This window comes from Cucurbita pepo, chromosome LG10 (assembly GCF_002806865.2).
Source record: "Cucurbita pepo subsp. pepo cultivar mu-cu-16 chromosome LG10, ASM280686v2, whole genome shotgun sequence".
Classification (NCBI taxonomy): domain Eukaryota; kingdom Viridiplantae; phylum Streptophyta; class Magnoliopsida; order Cucurbitales; family Cucurbitaceae; genus Cucurbita; species Cucurbita pepo.
Genome location: NC_036647.1, coordinates 9,091,948 through 9,113,779, shown reverse-complemented (window position 1 = coordinate 9,113,779; position 21,832 = coordinate 9,091,948). Strand labels below are relative to the sequence as shown.

Below are 21,832 nucleotides of genomic sequence, written 5' to 3'. Positions count from 1 at the left end.
CACAATCCAGCCCCCTGGGATCCAACGTCCTCGATGGCACACCGTTCAGTAACAACTCAGGCCCACTACTAACAGATATTGTCTGTTTTAGCCCATTACGTATCGTCATCAGTCTCACAATTTTAATATGCGTCTACTAAGGAGAGATTTCCACACCCTTATAAGAAATGTTTTGTTCCCCTCTTTAACCAATGGGATCTTACAATCCAGCCCTCTGGGGTCCAGCATCCTCGATGACACACCGCTCAGTGCTTGGTTCTGATACCATTTGTAACAACTCAAGCCCACTTCTAACAAATATTGTCTGCTTTAGCCCATTACATATCGCCATCAGCCTCACAATTTTAAAATGCGTTTATTAGGAGAGGTTTTCACACCCTTATAAGAAATGTTTCGTTTTCTCCCGACCAACGAGGGATCTCACATGCTAGAATTGATACAAAATTATTTCTCATACTTCTTCAAGTTTTGATATTATTGGAGTCACCCAAAAAGGAATCCCAAATTTAGTCCAAGTAAGAAAATTAGGGTTGAAGAAATGTTGGGGAAATAAGATGAGTAGACAAAGCATGAAGGATGGTAAGAGAAGTGTTTGTAAAGGCTACCAATGGAGCTTCCAATAGCTTCTTTGACTTCCATTGATCATCTTCTTTGAAATTTTGCATATAACTTTATAATTGCAATCACACTTGGGCTAGCCTAGTTACACCTACCTCCCTTTTCTTTTGATTATCCCAATTCATATAGATAACATATTATTCAAACTTGTTTCATTATATGTTTGTTCAAGTGGGTTGTGAGAGAATCCTCCAAAAAAAAAAAAAAAAATTGGAAGTTCGGTTTGTTAATGAAACAAAACATTTAGATGAAGAGATTTGAACATCTGACCTCTTAGTCAATCAATTGTTTGTTCGAATCTATCGTCTTAGTCGATGATATACACCAACTGTTTTGTTTGAATATCTTTTCCTTTGTTCGATCTTTTAGTTCAGCACTAAGATATGGAGGTCTAGACATCGGTCGTCTTAGTCGAAGATATACAACTCAACCAATTGTTTGTTTGGATATCTTTTTCTTTGTTCGATCTTTTAGTTCAACACTAAGATATGGAGGTCTAGACATCTGTCGTCTTAGTCGAGGATATAGAAAAGAAAAGAAAAAAAAAAGACAAAAGGACATGATAAGAATGGAATGTCATCTCATGGGAAACATGATAAGAGTAATGGCTTTTTTATTTTAACTTATTTATTTAAACCATTCTCATTCGTGTGGGACGATGACTAGTACTCCGGTTCGATTGATGTGGCAGTATTCGATTCGTCACACAATTCACTATAATATCAGTAATGGTCTAATATATTTTTTTCCCTAAATCGTTTCTTCTAATTTGGTTCTCTAAGTTACTTTCGGTTTAGTTTTGAAAGTATTTCAATCGAATATATTAAAAGTATGTGTAATACGTAACTCCGATAATGTAAGACTTTTAGATGAATGACAAGATTATTAATGAAGCCAAATGTTGTGAGATTCATCGTTTCTTCGGCTTCTTTAGAGCCAAGAAAAGTAAAATGAGATTTAATTAGTGTAATCAGGAACGGTATGTTATTGACATACGAGAGAATCATGTTCAAGTAATAACTTATAGAATATGGATAAGGTTGGGTGGTGTCTTATCCGAGTAGGACTATTGATATGACTCATTTCGTAATTGTTACAAATGATATGATCCAAACCGTTCACGTGGAGACATGTGAGTAGAGGTATTCTATATAATAAATTTGTATAAGATTTGTATTTTCTTATCTACGTACATTCTTTTTTTATATCCATTCATAATCTACGAAATTAACCCTTATCAAGAAAATCTACAAACCTATATCGAGATGGAGTACGTGGACTCTATCTCGAGATTCATGACTTTAACCTATTTATCTGTGTCGTGATCCCTCGTTACTATTCAATGGCAATAAGACTTCAATTTTTTTCGCCTAACATGACCACTTGGTCTTCAATTAAGTTCTTGTAAAGGTTGAGTCGTCTGGTGACTCTCTAATTTCTTTAAATATATTCAGCCTCTTTGAATTTGTTTCGGCATATGTGTTTAGTGTCACAATCATACTATGAAAATAATAGGTTGTGACCCCCACATGCAGACCGACAAGGTAGCGACTCTCAAGTGGTGCCCATCTAGCCACTTGAGGGTTGAGACAGATAAGTGTCATAATGCGATTGAAGAGGAAAATGCATCATCCATACCAAGAAGAGTGTGCATTAAAACCAAGTTGTGGCATAAGTAAGGTCGGAGAGAATGAGGCGATATAAGTGCCGCAAACAAGCTCAGAGAAGGCTGGGTAGGGCCCTAGACAATAACCTCAGAAGTCAGGATTTCGATATGAGTTTTGATGCGACTCTAGAGTTAAAGTCCGACTACATGAGAGATGAAAGCTCGAAAAATTTGGTATTAATCGGACACTCAAAAAAATGCTCCACGGAGTCGTATGACCGCTCACCAAAATCATGTTTACTCTAGAAAGATTAGAAATATCTCGAAATCTATAGGGGGATGAAAGGTGTTACCTCTCCACTACCCTTGTAGCTTGTGGCCTAAGTAGCCTACCATGTGGTACATATGTGTGTCACGATGTGGGTGAGCGTTACAATGAAATTAATTTTTCGAGAATAGTGTCAACCAACACTGGTGTGCCGACATTGCACCCCAGCCCATGTGACAGAGATTGGTATATACACCCGCTATCCCGTACAAAGTTTGTAAATGGTTGTGCATGGACACAAGAGGGTTCATGCCACGATAGAACCCTGATGGATGGATAACCAGGATCCCCAGATGATATGATTAACATATGGCCGATCCTCGATAGTGAAGGGAATGAACTCTTCATCCATATAGCGAAAGTATTGGTGATACGAAACAAGGTGTCTTAATCATGTCATAGATAATTTAGATTTAAGAAGGTTTTATTGTATATTTTAAGTACTACGTACATGAAAGTTACAACATTCCAATTAATCATGGGTTATTATAAGGTTTATTTTCAAAGCTATAAGTAGTCATTCAAGTTATTGTTTTGGTCGGAGATTTTAGATATCATAATGAAAATTGCATATTATGATTCTATGAGCTTGTTCGGTGCATTTTTTGTGTTTAGATTTGCATGCTAGAGTCATTCAAGTAGTCTTAATCAAACTATTTTGTGGATTGATTTGAATCACGAGTTCATAAACGAGTTTTTTTTTTTTTTAATTTTTTATCTTGATCACCAAGGTAATTCATTCCAAAACTTTCCCTCGAGTTAATTCTTATCATTTTCGGGATTCTTCTATGATTTAGATCTCGTTCTTTAACAAGATTTTAGATCAAATCACTAGTTTTTCATAACAATTGAGAACCGTTTTGATTTTATTAAAAATTAAAAGAAAGTAATAAACACGAGAGTAAGAACATGTCAAATACAATAAATATATTTTTCTCCTTTAATATATCTAATATATTAAATATTAATTTGAATACTTTAAATTAAATATATTTTTCTCAATTATTTAATATATCTACCATAAAATATTAATTTTCAACATTTCAAATTAAATATATTTTCTCCTTCATATTTAATATATTAAATATATTAAATATTAATCGGAACATTTCAAAAAAAAAAATCAATTAAATTGAACTTTGTTGTTTGAGCTAGCAAAGGACCGTATGGACCTACCTATTATAATCTCCAATAATAAATTAATTAATTAAACTCTTTAATTAATCAATTTTCATTCATTAACTCTACGTCACTTCACAGTAAACCTACATTTGCACTTGTATACAATGTAGGACAAGTTATGTCCATTGATATAATCATTACAAGCAAGTCAATCATTCACGACTTGTTCATAATTATAGCTACGTTAATAGTCTGTTTTTCTAATGAACAATTTGTTTATAATCCAATCATAAACAAAGTCCCTCTCGAGCCAATGAGAGAGTGAAGCCCCATTGTTCAAGTCTTGAAAGAAGTACTTCAGAGAACAATTCATCTACTTTCTTTATATGAAAAGAAGTGAATTCCATCTCCGATATTATGTTATCAACTCCCAAAAATGGTGGCATATTGAGTCATCAAGAGTCATTCTCACCCATGCAAATTAAAAGACGTCCTCATATGCAGGAGTTCATAACTCACTTGGGATTAAGATCGAGTAGCATATGATTATTATATGAAATATTAATTTATCTCACTCACATGTCTACACATGAACGATTTGGATCAAATTATTTGTAACGATTACAAAGTGGGTCGTATAAGTAGTGTTACCAGGAAAAACACCCAACCTTATCCATATACTATAGACATGATCCTCTTGTATGTCAAATACATAGTGTTCAAAATTACGTTAATAACATTGTGTTTTCATACAATAGATAATATTAAATTGTAAATAAAATAATAAAACTATTATTAAAAAATAATTAATTAATTACCCGGTTTTATAACATAAATCCCAATAATCACCCACTTGCACGGAAACTGGGAGACATGTGTTCTACAGCATGCTCTGTACCTAACATGTCCTCCCACTTGCCCTAAAGAAGATCAGACATGTCTAACACTTTTCACATATTTAAGAAAATATTAGTCATATAAGTCATTTTGTTGCTTTAAAAGCAAAAACAAAATATTCAGCCACACATCAAAAATATACCATTAACAGATATTTTTCGTTTTAGCTCGTTACGTATCGCTGTCGGCCTCACAGTTTCAAAACGCGTATGTTCGGGAGAGGTTTCCACACCCTTATAAGGAATATTTTGTTCCCCCCTAACCAATGTGGGATCTCATACTCCACCCTCCTTGGAGGTTCAGAGTCTTTGAAGGCACATCGTTCCGGACACGTATGTTCGGGAGAGGTTTCCACACCCTTATAAGGAATATTTTGTTCCCCCCTAACCAATGTGGGATCTCATACTCCACCCTCCTTGGAGGTTCAGAGTCTTTGATGGCACATCGTTCCGGACACGTATGTTCGGGAGAGGTTTCTACACCGTTATAAGGAATATTTTGTTCCCCCCTAACCAATGTGGGATCTCATACTCCACCCTCCTTGGAGGTTCAGAGTCTTTGATGGCACATCGTTCCGGACACGTATGTTCGGGAGAGGTTTCCACACCCTTATAAGGAATATTTTGTTCCCCCCTAACCAATGTGGGATCTCATACTCCACCCTCCTTGGAGGTTCAGAGTCTTTGATGGCACATCGTTCCGTGTCCGGCTCTGATATCATTTGTAATAGTCCAATCCCACTGCTAACCGATATTGTCTGCTTTGGCCCGTTACGTATCGCCGTCAACCTCACGATTTTAAAACGCATTTGGTTAGGGAGAGGTTTCCACATCCTTATAAGGAATGTTTTGTTCCCCTCTCTAACCAATGTGGGATCTCATAATCCACCCTCCTTGGAGGTTCAGTGTCCTTGATGGCACATCGTTCGGTGTCTAGCTCTGATATCATTTGTAATAGTTCAATCCCACCAATAACCGTTATCGTCCACTTTGGTTCGTTACGTATCGTCATCAACCTCACGGTTTTAAAACGCGTATGTTAGGAAGAGATTATCACACCCTTCTAAGAAATGTTCTGTTTCCATCTCCAACCGATGTGAAATCTAGTAGTTTCAAAGTAAAACGAGTTTAGAGGTAAAATTTGATATATATTTTTTTCTTTTCATTCTAAAATAAAATAATGTGAATATGAGAGAGAACCAATAGGGGAATAGGTGAATTTGTGATGGGCCAATACAGTATTTATGAAAGGATTTTATGATTGGTGGGTAGGGGATCTAGGGTTTTGAACAAGGGATTTAAAGCTTAGAGTTGTTATAATAGTATCAGAGCCCAGCGACGACGTTGGGCCCCAAGGGAAGTGAGTTGTAAGATCCCACGTCGGTTGGAGAGTGGAACGAAACATTCCTTATAAGTGTTTCAAAATGTAAGACTGACGACGATAAGTAATGGGCCAAAATGGATGACATTGGGCCCCAAAGGGGGTGAGTTGTGAGATCCCACATTGGTTGGAGAGTGGAACGAAACATTCTTGTAAGTGTTTGGAACTGTAAGAATGACGGTGATAAGTAATGGGCCTGTTTGGAACTGTAAGACTGACGATGATAAGTAAATGGGCCTGTTTGGAACTGTAAGACTCACGGTGATAAGTAATGGGCCTGTTTGGAACTATAAGACTGACGACGATAAGTAATGGACCATAACGGACGACATTGGGCCCCAAAGGGGGTGAGTTGTGAGATCCCACGTCGGTTGAAGAGTGAAACGAAACATTCCTTATAAGTGTTTGAAATTGTAAGACTGACGACGATAAGTAATGGGCCAAAATGGATGACATTGGGCCCCAAAGGGGGTGAGTTGTGAGATCCCACATTGGTTGGAGAGTGGAACGAAACATTCTTGTAAGTGTTTGGAACTGTAAGAATGACGGCGATAAGTAATGGGCCTGTTTGGAACTGTAGGACTAACGGTCATAAGTAATGGGCCTGTTTGGAACTATAAGACTCACGGCGATAAGTAATGGACCAAAACGGACGACATTTGGCCTCAAGGGAGGTGAGTTGTGAGATCCCACGTCGGTTGGAGAGTGGGAACGAAACATTCCTTATAAGTGTTTGGAACTATAAGACTAACGACGATAAATAACAGGCCAAAACGAACAATATTTGCTAGTAGTGAGATTGGACTCTTACATACGGTAAGAAAGGATTTGAACCTCTTAGTTGAAAGTATGCGTCTTTTACCAATTGGGATACTCTAAAACTTGAATAAACAAAGGCTTCGTTGAACAAGAAAACATTTATGGGTTCAATTTAAGAGTGTTTAAAAAGCTCGATAACCCAAAAAATCTAACCAACCAACTTAACTCATACAATTTGGTTCGATGATGAACTTATTTAAGTTAGTTAGGTTCAAATAAATGAAAACTTTATGTTGGGTTGGTTCATTAATTCCCGTAGGATTCCGCTTTTCATACTGTTGCTATGAGCTGAAAGAGCTGGTAAGCTATCTCGCTAAACGAAAGAAAAAAGCACGTACGGATTGACCTCGTTACAAGGGGTGGGGGCCAGCCAAAGAAGGTTAGTCGGACTCGGTTAGGATCCTTGATCCGGTTCAGCTAGGTTCTTCCATGCGAGAATGTATGCGTATCAGTATCCTCTTCAGGACCGGTTGCTTCCTCTTTTTGTTTATATGTTTGGAGAAACCTGCTAAGCCTGCCTTTCTTACCCGGTGTGATTCAATCTTTCAGCTCAAACTTTCCTATCGTCCGACCGAAAAGGTAAGAGTACGACTACCTTTTCCTTTTCTTGCCCGAGCCAAGGGATCATTCCGTTTCTACCAAAAAGTTCAAACTAAATTGGGTTGAACAGAACTAATCTGAATTTATTATTAATTTTCAAATATACATGGTTGTTTACGATACAATTATATATACATATATTTATTTTATTTTTACAGAATTTCATACTTATTTTTTATTTTTTATTCTCCAACCACTCTTAAAATAATTAACTACTTGGAAGATAATTTTTCAAAATATATATTGAAAATGAGTGGTTCAAAAATAAATAAATATATATTTTACAAATTAACATTTTATTTTTATCAAAAACAAAATACTGAATAAATGACTTGAACAACTCGAACCAACCCAACCCAAAAAATTTACAGTTCGGTTAGATTCATTATTTAACAAGAATTGTTTGTATCGAAAAAATTTACGACCAGAACAATTGGGTTAAATCTAAAAATTGTCTCGAACTGATCCGACTGACGCATAAATTAGGAGTGTACATCTAACCTGACAACCGGACCAACCCAACCCGAATTTTAGGGGTTGGGTTGGGTTGGGTTGGGTTGTATTAGTCTTTTGGTTGGGTTGGGTTATTTTTTCTGAACCCGAAGTGACTCGATTCGATTTTCGGTTTATAGGATAAAAAACTCGAGTTGAACCGAAACCAAATAAAACTTATAAATAACATTGAGAACTTTGTTGTATGTAAAGATCTATCAAAGTGGTAATCCAGGTTTACTAGAATACTCCATGCTTGGGTTTGACTCAAGCCGAAATCCTTATATTTTCTTGCAGTTAAATAATTTTTTTTATCATAAATTTGTTGTTTTTTTAATAATTATAGATTGATTTGTATTTATTTGGAAATTTTTAATATTTTTTATCTAAAATTATATCGAATAATTGTAAATGGTGAATAAATAAATAAAAATTTAAAAAAAGTTAGCAACCGGAGAACCCAACCGGAAAACAGAGGGTTGAGTTGGGTTATGAAAATTTTCGGGTCGGGTGGGTTACCAATCCAACCAACCCGAAGTTGGGTTGGTCAAAAAAATCTCCCAACCCAACTCAACCCAACCCGGACCATGTGCGTATAAATACCGTTTTATCCAATTTGGTATAAACTATAGAGGAAGAAACTTTCCATTTATGAAAAAAGAATTGTTTGTAGGAGTTGTTTTAGGTTGTGGGCATTGAAGATTCTAGAGAGTGAAAAGATAAACCCTAATTCTTTCTTCATGGCCTCTACTTTTCATAGAGATTTGACCCTTTTTTTGGGTTGAATTTTGGAAGAAGATTGTGTCATTGATCCCAATATTTGAAACAACAAAGTCCCATATGAAATAGATATCAAAAAAGAAGAAGAAAAGGTATCTCTTAAGCAACACATGATATTCAAAGTGATGTTCATAAGGTTCCCCAATAACCAAAAGCTATGTGTTTGATACTCTCCCAAATAGAAGCTTATTGGACACCATAGCCAATTAGGTGTTGTAAATATTGCTTTTTTAGTGTGTTTTTGCCATTCAAACTCTCATCTCTTTGCCCACTTTCTTTTCATAACTTTTAAAGCTTTTTATGCTTTATGGGTGTTCTTCTCTTCAAAGTACACACAAACAGGCCCCTACTTGCTAACACCACAAACTAAATGGAGAGCTTGCCATGGGAAATTTTGGTGACAAGATTGGCTTTTCACATGTGGGTACCAAACATTCTTCTCTAGGTGCTTTTTCGAAAAAGAAATTAGGGTTTTTTTTATCCCGAGTTGAATTTGAGATATCAGTAGTGCGGGATTAAGTTGACATGCTTTTCAAAGTCGTTGAATACTGTTACGTTTTGTGTCTTCTCTTTGTTAAGTATTGAATTGTTTGCTAAATAATCTCGAGACTTCGAGGGATGTTTGTGTGCTGACACTTTGTTTTTGTGAGATCTCAGGAACAAAGCGTTCCTTATAAGGGTGTGGAAACCTCTCCCTAGTAGACGTGTTTTAAAACCCTTGAGGGGAAACCGAAAAGGAAAAAACTCAAAGAGGACAATATCTGCCACCAGTGGGCTTGGGCTGTTACAAATGGTATCAGAGCTAGACACCGGGTGATGTGCCAGCAAGGAGGTTGAGTCTCGAAGGGGATGGACATGAGACGATGTGCTAGCAAGGACGCTGGGCCCCGAAGGGAATGGATTGGGGGTCTCACATCGATGGGAGAAGAGAATGAGTGCTAGCAAAGACGCAAGGCCCCAAGTAGAGGTGTTTTGTGAGATCTCACATTGGTGGGAGAGGAGAACGAAACATTCTTTATATAAGGGTATAGAAATCTCTCCTTAAGAAAAGCGTTTTAAAAACCTTGAGGAGAAGCTCGAAGGGGAAAAACCTGAAGAGAACATTATCGGCTAGCAGTGGGCTTGGGTCGTTATAGTGAGATTGAAGACGATATGTAACGAGCTAAAACAGATAATATCTACTAACAGTAGCTTTGGGCATATGAATCTTTAAAAGTTTAGATCCGCTGTTTCGTAACTATTTGATTTTTACCTTTAGAAAACCAAGCTTATAAATGCTATTTCGACTTATAGACTTCATTATCTATCATAAATCGATTTGAAAAACAATACAAATTGGTCGTAGTGAAGTTTGAGAAGCTACTCCTTCGTGTCGAGGTTGTTAAGATGGGGATATCATAATAGTTTGATAAAGGCAGAAGTCGGAGCCATATCTCTATCAAGCGTGTCAATTGAAAGATAAGAAACTTGACATCTTAGTGGTGAGATTAGTTGACCGTTTCATCGGTGCCCTTAACATAAAAGAGGGCTTTTTTAGGTAGGTATGCTCTAGTAAAAGAAAATTCGGATACAAACTAAGAGAATCATCAGGCCCACTAGGACTTCGGTACAACCTAGACTCCTATTGACCACAACAATATAGAATTTTCTGTAATGGGGGAAAGCCTGACTTCCTAAAAAAAACTTCAAAATTGACTAAGAATTAAAAAAAAAAAAATCTTGAACAGAGATGAAAACGATAGTAAAGAAACGGTAAGAATACGAGTACACCTTTCAAGAACGAAACTAGAAACGAAATTGTCATCACACAGAGGCTTGTAAACTAGACAGAAACAGTATTGTTTTGATTATTACGTAGAACGATTCAAATCGTTCTATCCACCTTAATAAATCACTCAATCATATTGGTTTTAAGAACTACTTTTCAAAGAATTCCAAAACGATTTTAATATGCACTTCCTTGTGTTTTAAATGGTGATGGTAAGGTTGAAAGATAATTGTAGACACTCGCATGATGGTTACAAAAAGCAACCATTTTGAGGAGTTCTCTAGTAACTCAACCACCCTCGTGGGCCAAGAGTCCAACTTTCCATACAAAAGAACAATGTTGGGGCAACTGATTTTTTTTTTTTTTTTTTTTTTTTTTTTTTTTTTTTTTTTTTTTTTTTTTTTTTTTTNTCACACTCCCCCACCAATTTGATAAATTGTGAGATCTCATATCGGTTAGAGAGGGGAACTGGAAACTCTCTCTGTCTTAAAATCTTGAGGGGAAGTTCGGTAGGGAAAGTCCAAAGAAGATAATATCGGCTAGCGGTGGGTTTGGACACTAAACACAAATTTGTGAGATCCCACATCGGTTGTGCTTTTTTTTTTTTTTTTTTTTTTTTTTTTTTTTTTTTTTTTTTTTTTTTTTTTTTTTTTTTTTTTTTTTNAGAAGGGAAAGCCCAAAGAAGACAATATCTGCTAGCGGTGGGCTTAGACACCAAACACAAAATTGTGAGATCCCACGTCGGTTAGAGAAGGGAACGAAGCATTCTTTATAAGGGTGTAGAAACCTCTCCCTAGCATACACAATTCAAGACCTTGAGGAGAAGCCTGAACAGGAAAACCCAAATAAGACAATATCTGTCAGTAGTGGGCTTGAGCACCAAACACAAATTTATGAGATTTCACGTCGATTGGAGAGAGGAATGATGCATTTTTTATAAGGGTGTGGAAACCTCTCTCTAGCAGACACGATTTAAGACCATGAGGGGAAGCCTGAAAAGGAAAACCCAAAGAAGACAATATATGTCCGTGGGCTTGAGCACCAAACAAAAATTTGTGAGATCCCACATCGGTTAGTGAGGGGAACGAAGCATTTTTTACAAGGGTATGGAAACCTCTTCTTAGCATACTCATTTTAAATCTTGAGGGGAAGCCCAAAAAAGACAATATCGGCTAACAATGGGTTTGGGCACCAAACACAAAATTGTGAGATCACACATCAATTGGAGAGAGGAACGAAGCATTCTTTATAAGGATGTAGAAACCTCTCCTTAGCAGACCCGTTTTAAAACTTTGAAAGGAAGCCCGAAAGGGAAAGCCCAAAAAAGACAATATCTGTTAGCGGTGGGCTTCGGAACCAAACACAAAATTGTGAGATCCCACATCCGTTGGAGAAAGGAACGAAACATTCTTTATAAGGGCGTGGAAACCTCTTCCTAGCAGACACGTTTTAAAATCTTAAAGGGAAGCCCGAAAAGAAAAGCCCAAAAGACAATATCTGGTAACAGTGGACTTGGACGGTTATACATACCCTAAAGTCCTTTTTCTAAGCCTCTTGTTCCTCTCTTTTCAAATCTTTCTTTATCTTCCTTTTCTTGGGCCACTACACGCCCTTATGAAGATCACATGTCCATGGCCCCACCCCTAAACAATCCCTCTCTCTCTCATAACCTCCATTACAAGTTTGACAATGAAGCCATATACCTTTTAAATCCACAAAAAAAAGATAATGAATTATCACATGGAAATAAATTTAGCTTTCTTTTTGTATATTGGACTGACCAAAAGCCTTGTTCTTGCTGATGCTGATGCTATGAACTCAAGTGTATATGTAGACATACCTTTCATCTTTCTCTTTCAAACACTTGTTCTTCTGCACCCAAAAACAAACTTCTGTCACTCATTGAGTCAAAGAAAACATAAAATCAAAGTCTAGATGCAGTTGAATTTGAACGCAATTTCACTTGGTGGTCCTGCCTTGAAGGGCACTTTTGAAAATTATAATCTAAATCATTAAATGCACCTCTAACTTAAACAACTTCACTCTAATCGAATCACTATTTGAAATGACATTGAATCGAGAGACTTAGGAACAGTAGTAAAAATCAACGTATGAAGCTTTCGAAAATGTTTGTTTGTCAGCATTCAACATATTCATCATCATGCTTATTCTGTTTACTTTTCTTAAGAACTGTGACGGATTGAGCTAGTTCATGTGCATCGGTACGAATCTTGATTATACAACGTTACAAAAAATCGGAATCGGAGTTCGTAAGACGTCTTGACCAGAATTCACATGTCAATGTAAATTTTAGACAAAAATTGATGATCATATATGCAAAGATCATGATGAATATGTAAAAACTTCATGGAAATTATGCAGAATAAATGTATAACACGTTGGTGAGGGCTGTCAAAACATAATGTATACTCTTATGAAGAAAAACTGGAGTGGGTCCCAGTAATCTGACTCCCCAGACACTCAGCTTGAAGAAGCATGAAACTTAGTAGGGGCCAGCCCGCCATTCACTCTGCAGTAGGGAAATTGAGTTCAGATTGTACAATATATGTATATAGCAGACAAACTGTCAAAATTCAGCCAATTAGTGTAACGGCCCAAGTCCACCACTAGCGGATATTGTTTTCTTTGGGCTTTCCCTCAAGGTTTTTAAAACGCGTCTGCTCGAGAGAGGTTTCCAGACCCTTATAAAGAGTGTTTCGTTCTCCTTCCCAACCGATGTGGGATTCCACAATCCACCTCATTTCAGGGCCCAGCGTCCTCATTGGCACTCGTTCATCTCTCCAATCGATGTGGAACCCCCAAATACACCCCTCCCCCTCGGGGTCCAGCGTCCTTGCTGGCACACCGTCTCGTGTCCACCCCTTTCGACACTCAACCTCCTCGCTGGTACATCGCCCAGTGTTTGGCTCTGATACCATTGGTAACAACTTAAACCCACCGCTAGCAGATATTGTCCTCTTTGGGCTTTCTCTTTCGGACTTCCCATCAAGGTTTTTAAAACGCATCTGCTAGGGAGAGATTTCCATACCCTTATAAAAGATGTTTCGTTCTCCTCCCCAACTGATGTGGGACCCTCCAAATCCACCCCCCTTCGAAATCCAACATCCTTGCTAGCACACCACCTCATGTCCACCCTCTTTCAAGGCTCAGCCTCCTCGTTGACAAATTGCTCAGTGTCCGACTCTAATACCATTCGTAACAACTTAAGCCCACCACTAGCAGATATTGTCCTCTTTGAGTTTTCCCTTCCGTCCTTCCCCTCCAGGTTTTTAAAACGCGTATTGCTAGGGAGAGGTTTCCACACCCTCATAAAGGGTGTTTCGTTCTCCTCCCCAACCGATATGGGATCTCACAATTCCAGTAGTTTGCAGTCGCATTCAACGTGTAAAGAAGACAAACAGTGAATTTAGGCCGTGATTGGTAATAGCATAACATAAAATATTTGCTTCAAGTAGTAACAAACACCACCCTGCACCTTCCACAATTAATGGTCAAGGTGAATTCTGTTTCAAGAAAAATTTGGTTGAGAACTATTTCCAGAAAGTACCACTAACCAAGTGTTTGACTATGCCGCCCAAGAACTTCTTTAAATTCCCTTTCATTCCACTCCATCCCTTAGGCTCCTCTGTACCTCTCCCTTAGCTCTCTCTCTCTCTCTCTCTCTCAAGGAAAGATGAGGGTACCAACATCTGGCTTCATCAAAAAAAGCATTATTGTTCTCAAGTTATACATAATTCTATATATCAGTTGCATACCTGACAGCAGGAACCACCTATATGCAGCCTCAATCATTCCACCTCATTTTGGTTCCTCTGATATATCAACGTATGCCCTGCAAACACTGGAATTGGATGGATACCTCAGCTTTGAAAATAATCATCAAGCAGCAACAGATTTTGGAAAAAGATACCATTTACTACCGTTAGCTGTGTTACATCCAAGCTCCGTCTCCGATATATCGCGCACGATAAACCATATTTTCAGAATGGGATACGTGTCGGAGTTGACCGTTGCAGCTAGAGGCCATGGACATTCCATCCAAGGTCAAGCTCAAGCCTATAATGGTGTAGTTATCAGTATGGAATCATTTCAAGGGCCAGAAATGAAAATAAATGCAGGGGCTTTACCTTATGTGGATGTTTCAGCTGGAGAGCTGTGGATAAATATCCTGCATGAAACTCTTAAACTGGGGCTGGCACCAAAATCTTGGACTGATTACCTGCATCTTACTGTTGGAGGCACCTTGTCAAATGCTGGCATTAGTGGGCAGGCTTTCAGGCATGGACCCCAGATCAGCAACGTTTATCAGCTGGAAGTTGTAACAGGTACCTCCATACTGTTCATCAGAACAGTGTCACTTGATATTACAACATATCATGTAATATCACTTGTCATTCCACAAAGAAGCAACTTTTTTTTCCTGGCATGATGTGTTGAGGATTATTGGGAGTGAGTCCCACGTTGGTTAATTTAGTGGAAGATCATGGGTTTATAAGTGAGGAATATTATCTCCATTGGTATGAGGCCTTTTGGGGAAGCCCAAAGCAAAGCCATGAGAGTTTATGCTCAAAGTGGACAATATCATACCATTGTAGAGAGTCGTGATTACTAACATGGTATCAAAGTCATGCCCTAAACTTAACCATGTCAATAGAATCCTCAAATATCGAACAAAGAATTGTGAGCCTAGAAGGTGTAGTTAAAAGTGACTAAAGTGTCGAACAAAGGGTATACCTTTGTTCGAGGGCTCCAGAGAAAGGAGTCGAGTCTCGATTAAGGGGAGGCCCTTGAGGCTTATAGTGTACTTTGTTCGAGGGGAGGATTGTTGAGGATTATCGGGACTGAGTCCCACATTGGTTAATTTAGTGGAAGATCATGGGTTTATAAGTGAGGAATACTATCTTCATTGGTATGAGGCATTTTGGGGAAGCCCAAAGCAAAGCCACGAGAGCTTATGCTCAAAGTGGACAATATCATACCGTTGTGGAGAGTCGTGATTCCTAACATGCTCTTCTTAATAAAACGTTTAAGAGTATTGCTGCAATTAAATGCATTTCGAGGCTTTTTGACATAAAAGCTGTAAAACCTGATGTCTGAAACCTTTGCAGGAAAAGGAGAGGTGGTTGCCTGTTCAGAGAATCAAAATGCAGAGCTTTTCCATGCTGTTCTTGGCGGACTTGGACAGTTTGGCATCATAACAAGGGCAAGAATTTCTTTGGAAAAGGCACCAAAAATGGTAAGAGCATATACCGTTTTGTTACGCCGAGGTACCGAAATTTTCAAGTGATGCTTCGTTTGATACACAACTCATCATTTTCTACAGGTAAAATGGATAAGAATGTTGTACTCAGACTTCTCCAAATTTACAAGAGACCAAGAGTATCTGATATCATCCATGGATCAATTTGATTATATTGAAGGATTTGTAGTTATAAACAGAACTGGTCTCCTAAATAACTGGAGATCTTCCTTTAATCCCAAAGAACCACTACAAGCTAGCAAATTCAATTCAGATGGAAAAATTTTCTACTGCTTGGAAATAGCCAAGTACTTCAACCTAGATGAAATTGACTTCATGAACAAGGTGAGGAGTTATCAGAAATCATACCATCTAAGAACAAAAAACAACAAACAACAAAAGCAATCCCATATGTTAACTTCTCTTTCTTATAATGCAGAAAGTTGAAAGGTTATTGACAGGATTGAGCTATATTCCATCAACTCTCTTCACATCAGAAGTTACTTACGTCGATTTCCTGGACCGTGTACACGTTTCAGAGAACAAGCTACGAGCAAAAGGTTTATGGGAAATTCCTCATCCATGGCTAAATCTACTGATTCCCAGAAGCCAAATACATGATTTTGCTCAAGAAGTGTTTGGAAAAATTCTCAAGGATACTAGCAATGGTCCTATCATAATCTACCCAGTTAACAAATCCAAGTAATTATCTCATGACTTGCTCGTTATATCCCTTGTTAGGAATCACGACTCTCCACAATGGTATGATGTTGTCCACTTTGAGCATAAGCTCTCATGGCTTTGCTTTGGGCTTCCCTAAAAGGCCTCATACCAATGGAGAGAGTATTCTTTGTTTATAAACCCATGATCATTCCCTAAATTAGTTGATGTGGGACTTTCATCATCCAACACCTCCCTCGAACAAAGTGCGCTTCCCTTTAATCGAGACTCGATTCCTTTAGAGTCTTATTCATTTTTTACTGCCTTCGAGGAGGCTTGACTCCTTTTCTTTTGGAGTCCTTTGTTCGATATTTGAGAATTTACCAATTTATTGGCACAACTAAGTTTAGGGCATGGCTCTGATATCATGTTAGACGAACACGACTCTCCACAATGGTATGATATTGTCCACTTTGGGCATAAACTCTTATGGCTTTGCTTGGGCTTCCCCAAAAGACCTCACTCCAATGGAGAGAGTATTCTTTGTTTATAAACTCATGATCATTCCCTAAATTAGCCGATGTGGGACTTTCATCATCCAACACCTCCCCTCGAACAAAGTGCGCCTCCCCTTAATCGAGGCTCGACTCCTTTGGAGTCTTAGTCATTTTTTACTGCCTTCAAGGAGGTTTGACTCCTTTTCTTTTGGAGTCCTTTGTTCGATATTTGAGGATTTACCAATCTATTGGCACGACTAAGTTTAGGGCATGGCTCTGATACCATGTTAGACGAACACGACTCTCCACAATGGTATGATATTGTCCACTTTGAGCATAAGCTCTCATGGCTTTACTTCGGGCTTCCCCAAAAGGTCATACCAATGGAGATAGTATTCCTCACTTATAAACCCATGATCTTCCACTAAATTAACCAACGTGGGACTCACTCCCAATAATCTTCAACATCCCTATGTCCTTATTCTCATTCTTCATCAACTTTCATTCGTTCAGGTGGAATAATAAAACATCGTTCGTCACGCCAGATGAAGATATTTTCTACTTGGTGGCGTTCTTACCTTCTGCAGTTCCATCTTCCATAGGAACAGATGGGTTAGAACACATTTTAGAACAAAATCAAAGAATTTTGGATTACTGTATTGAGTACCTCCCTGGTGTTAAGCAATATCTCCCCCACTACAACTCCCAAGAAGAATGGAGATCTCACTTTGGGCCCAAGTGGCAGACTATCTTGCAGAGGAAATCTATGTATGATCCTTTGGCAATTCTTGCTCCTGGTCAGAGGATATTCCAAAAGGGTATTCCCTTCTTATGATAGTTGTATTTGAATAAGCAACACATAAACAAGTTCCTTGAAGAATGTGAAAGCTATGATGATAAAACTGTAAATTAATGAGAAATCACATTATGTTGTTAGGGATCTTATCAATTATCAGAAAAATAGCACAAGTCATTCTGGTGAGCTTTCTTGAGAACTCTGAGAGCATAACAAAACACACAAATATCGTATTGACTTATAAACTTTTAAACACTGCTCTGTTGAATGTGTTGGATGACGAAAGAACCACATCGGCTAATTTAGGGAATGATCACGGGTTTATAAACAAAGAATACTCTCTCCATTGGTATGAGGCCTTTTAGGGAAGCCCAGAGCAAAGCCATGAGAGCTTATGCTCAAAATGGACAATATCATACCATTGTGGAGAGTCGTGTTCATCTAACATGGTATCAAAACCATGCCCTAAACTTAGTCGTGCCAATAGATCGATAAATCCTCAAATATCGAACAAAGGACTCCAAAAGAAAAGGAGTCAAGCCTCCTAGCCTCCTTGAAGGCAGTAAAAAATGACTAAGACTCCAAAGGAGTCGAGCCTCGATTAAGGGGAGGCGCACTTTGTTCGAGGGGAGGTGTTGGATGATGAAAGAACCACATCGGCTAATTTAGGGAATGATCATGGGTTTATAAACAAAGAATACTCTCTCCATTGGTACGGGGCCTTTTAGAGAAGCTCAAAGCAAAGTCATGAGAGCTTTTGCTCAAAGTGGACAATATCATACCATTGTGAAGAGTCGTGTTCATCTAACAGAATGTAGTCATCCTCCTTCTGTATTCTTCTGTATAGATACATATGTTTATATGCTATATGTACCATTGAGTTGGTTTAATATTAGAAAGAAAGAAAAAAAAAAAAAAAAAAAAAAAAAAAAAAANAAAAAAAAAAAAAAACTTCTGCTTATACATGTGTGCAATGTTACACTTGTGTGTATCTACATACGCATTGCAGAAAAAGTATATCTACGATTCAGAAGTATCACCACCCTAAAGGAGGTCCAGATTTACAAATGTCACCTTCCTCTCTACATCGAACGACATGAACCATAACCCCGGTTGAACGATATAAAGGTGGGGGAACAAGAGTCGCGATGGTCGTAAAGAGAAATGACTAAAAGAAACCAATGTTTCTCACTTCTTAAAGAACTAATATCCTCCACACTTAAACCAACATTTGTTAACTTATCCAACCCCGAGAAATCTTAGATTGGTGGGGGTTTGGTCTGCCAAAAACTCTTCGTTTAGTTATCTAGATAATTACTTGCGTTTTTTTAGCTACACATTACATACCTCATGTAGATCTAGATGCACTTAATATGCAATCATGGGACCAATAAATGAAGTCTGTTCTAACCATCAAATACATAGATATCTCATTGCCAAGTCCTAACAATTGTATACTCATAGATAAACAACAGTGTAATTCTGCGAGATCCTACGTCGATTGGAGATAGGAACGAAGCATTCTTTATAAGGGTGTGGAAACCTCTCCCTAGCAAACACATTTTAAAATTTTGAGGAAAACCCAGAAGCGAAAGTCCAAAAAAGACAATATCTACTAGTGGTGGGCTTGGGTTGTTAAAAATGGTATCAGAACCAGACACCGAGCTATGTGCCAACGAGGACGCTAGGCCCCGAAGGAGATGGTTGGGAGGTCCCACATTGATTGGAGAGGGGAACGAGTGCCAGCGAGGACGCTGGGTCCCGAGTGGGGGTGGATTGTGAGATCCCAACTCGGTTGGAGGGGAGCAAACATCCTTTATAAGGGTGTGGAGACCTCTCCCTAGCAGACGCATTTTAAAACCTTGAGGGAAAACCGGCGAAGGAAAGCCCAAAGAGGACAATATTAGACAGCGATGGGCTTGGACTATTACAAATTCTCACATATGAAACACAACATTTGGAATTCATCCCCAAGCTTTCCAAACACAATCACCACATTCCTAACAATCTCGTTTTCAAACTTCAAATTCCTAATGTACTTCTCATCAATCTCAAACAAAAAGAAAAGGAAAATTCTAAAAAGCCATAGTCGCACAGCAAGCTCGTTAGTCGTTAACATGAATCCAATGCTGTTCATCTCTGGAAAATAATGAAGCTCTGTCATGAACAATTTTTAATAAAGAAGTTCAAACCATAAGATGATCGAAGAGCATAATTTGCGAACATTTTGGCCTCAAAATGGAATCGACTTTCATACGCACTTTAAAGCTCGTTAGTCGTTAACATGAATCCAATGCTGTTCATCTCTGGAAAATAATGAAGCCCTGTCATGAACAATTTTTAATAAAGAAGTTCATACCATAAGATGATCGAAGAGCATAATTTGCGAGCATTTTGGCCTCAAAATGGAATCGACTTTCATACGCACTTTAAGATTGGATTGAAGATGAATGAAACTGTAGATTGTTAGTTCTTGGTAAAGAATCAAATTCAATTCATAAGGCAAATCATGAGATTAATATTCTTATCGTAGTGAGCAAAAACATTAGGGTACCTTCTGCGCACTTGCAGGAGAGGAAGCTCTAGAGTGATTACACCCGCCACGTAAATTTTGGTGATCTAAGGCAATAGGAATACGTTAGAAATCATTAACTCTTATTTAAGCTAAATCACAAATTTACCAATTTACCCTTCACTCTTTCATTAACTCTCGCGGCTTTGTTTTTTGGATTCCTTCGTTATAAACTCATGATCATTCCCTAAATTAGCGGACTTTCATCCGACACCTTCCCTCGAACAAAGTACGTCTCCCCTTAATCGAGGCTCGACTCCTTTTCTTTTGGAGTCTTAGTCATTTTTTACTATACCTTCGAGGAGCTTCGACTCATTTTACTATAACTAATTCAAATGGTAAAACTGCAAATGGCTCTGAGATGAAAGTCCCCGATCGGCTAATTTAATGAATTGTCATGGGTTTATAATCAAATAATACTCTTTATTGGTTTGAGGTCGGTTGGGGAAGCCCAAAGCAAAGTCGTGAGAGCCTGTGCTCACTACAATATCATACCACAGTGGAGAGTAGTGTTCATCTAACACATTTTTATGTTATGAGCTGTGTGAAAATCGAAATTTGTGAATGATTTCGACGTAATGTGGAGCCTCGAATTACGTTTTGAGAGAAAATATTTCGATAAAACATGAGCGAAAAAATAAGTTTAAAATAGTTTAAAAGAAATTATAACGTTTAGTCAAACGCTTGAATTATTAGTTAATTTCTAAAAACATAAATAAAATTGAAAATTTGTGTTTTAACCGCTCTCACGGTAGTCAACTGCTAGCAGATATTTTCTGTTTTGGCCGGTTAAATAGCCCTTACTTTAGTCTACTGCTAGCAAATATTTTGTTCGTCTTAACCAATTACGTATTGTCGTTAGCTCACGATAGTCCACCGCTAGGAGATATTGTTTGTTGATTTCTACACCCTTACAAACATCCTAAGGAATGCTTCGTTCCCCTTGTTCGGTGTCTCACTCTGATACCATTTGTAACAGTCTAAAACTACGCTGGCATATAAGAAGGTAAAAATTGTAAAGTTAATTTTATACAAAAAAAAAAAAAATATATATATATATATATATATATATATATATATATATATTATTATTATTATTATTATTTCTCTCTATACATACACACTATAATTCTCGATCCAACGGTTGACCTGAACATAGGTTAACTGACTCAAGCATATATTCTCGACAAAAAAGTTAATGGTTTAAATATCTCGAACCCCACATGTTAAATTCGAAAGAAAGTAAAAACTCTCGGCCCAACTTAACTAAAAACCTTAACCCATATCTCAAATTGTATCGTGACTCCTCACACCGCTCACCGATATGCCTCCACTTCTTCGATTATCGAGAAAAGAAGAAAAAAATTTATGTCAATTAGAGCATAGCTTTGGAGTTTATAACACTAATTACTATTTTAAATTCGAAAGATTTAATTTCTATCCTCAAAATTATTATTATTATTATTTATTTTTTTTATTGCAAGAGTTTAGTGTTTGATAAATTTCATTTTAAACCACACAAAGTTAATCGATAGTGTTCGGTAAAAAAAATATTAAATTGTTGTAAAATAACCAAAACGAGCCGCCGACTCCAACTACCGTTCATGTACGATCCATACTAGATCTGACCAACTGCC

At 37.7% G+C, this 21,832-nt stretch overlaps 1 protein-coding gene and 2 long non-coding RNA genes across 5 annotated transcripts; 1 reads left to right on the top strand and 2 right to left on the bottom strand.

Annotated features, from left to right (window-relative positions):
• Positions 1 to 11,973: 11,973 nt before the first annotated feature.
• Positions 11,974 to 14,687, bottom strand: LOC111803164. Of its 2 annotated transcripts, XR_002816347.1 has the most exons (5): positions 14,559 to 14,687; positions 14,352 to 14,487; positions 14,187 to 14,272; positions 12,841 to 12,940; positions 11,974 to 12,282 (listed from the first exon to the last, which is right to left on the bottom strand). It is a non-coding gene; the product is annotated as an uncharacterized LOC111803164 (long non-coding RNA). The 2 variants fall into 2 exon arrangements; XR_002816346.1 differs by having other exon boundaries at positions 11,974 to 12,940.
• Positions 13,720 to 17,769, top strand: LOC111803163 (cytokinin dehydrogenase 1-like). Its single transcript, XM_023687450.1, has 5 exons — positions 13,720 to 14,756; positions 15,540 to 15,667; positions 15,755 to 16,015; positions 16,110 to 16,372; positions 17,341 to 17,769. The coding sequence occupies exons 1-5, from the start codon at positions 14,105 to 14,107 to the stop codon at positions 17,660 to 17,662; spliced, it is 1,626 nt and encodes a 541-aa protein (XP_023543218.1). The 5' UTR covers positions 13,720 to 14,104; the 3' UTR covers positions 17,663 to 17,769.
• Positions 15,634 to 20,238, bottom strand: LOC111803165. 2 transcript variants are annotated; one of them, XR_002816349.1, is made up of 3 exons: positions 20,178 to 20,238; positions 19,816 to 20,079; positions 15,634 to 15,748 (listed from the first exon to the last, which is right to left on the bottom strand). It is a non-coding gene; the product is annotated as an uncharacterized LOC111803165 (long non-coding RNA). The 2 variants fall into 2 exon arrangements; XR_002816348.1 differs by having other exon boundaries at positions 19,816 to 20,050.
• Positions 20,239 to 21,832: the final 1,594 nt, after the last annotated feature.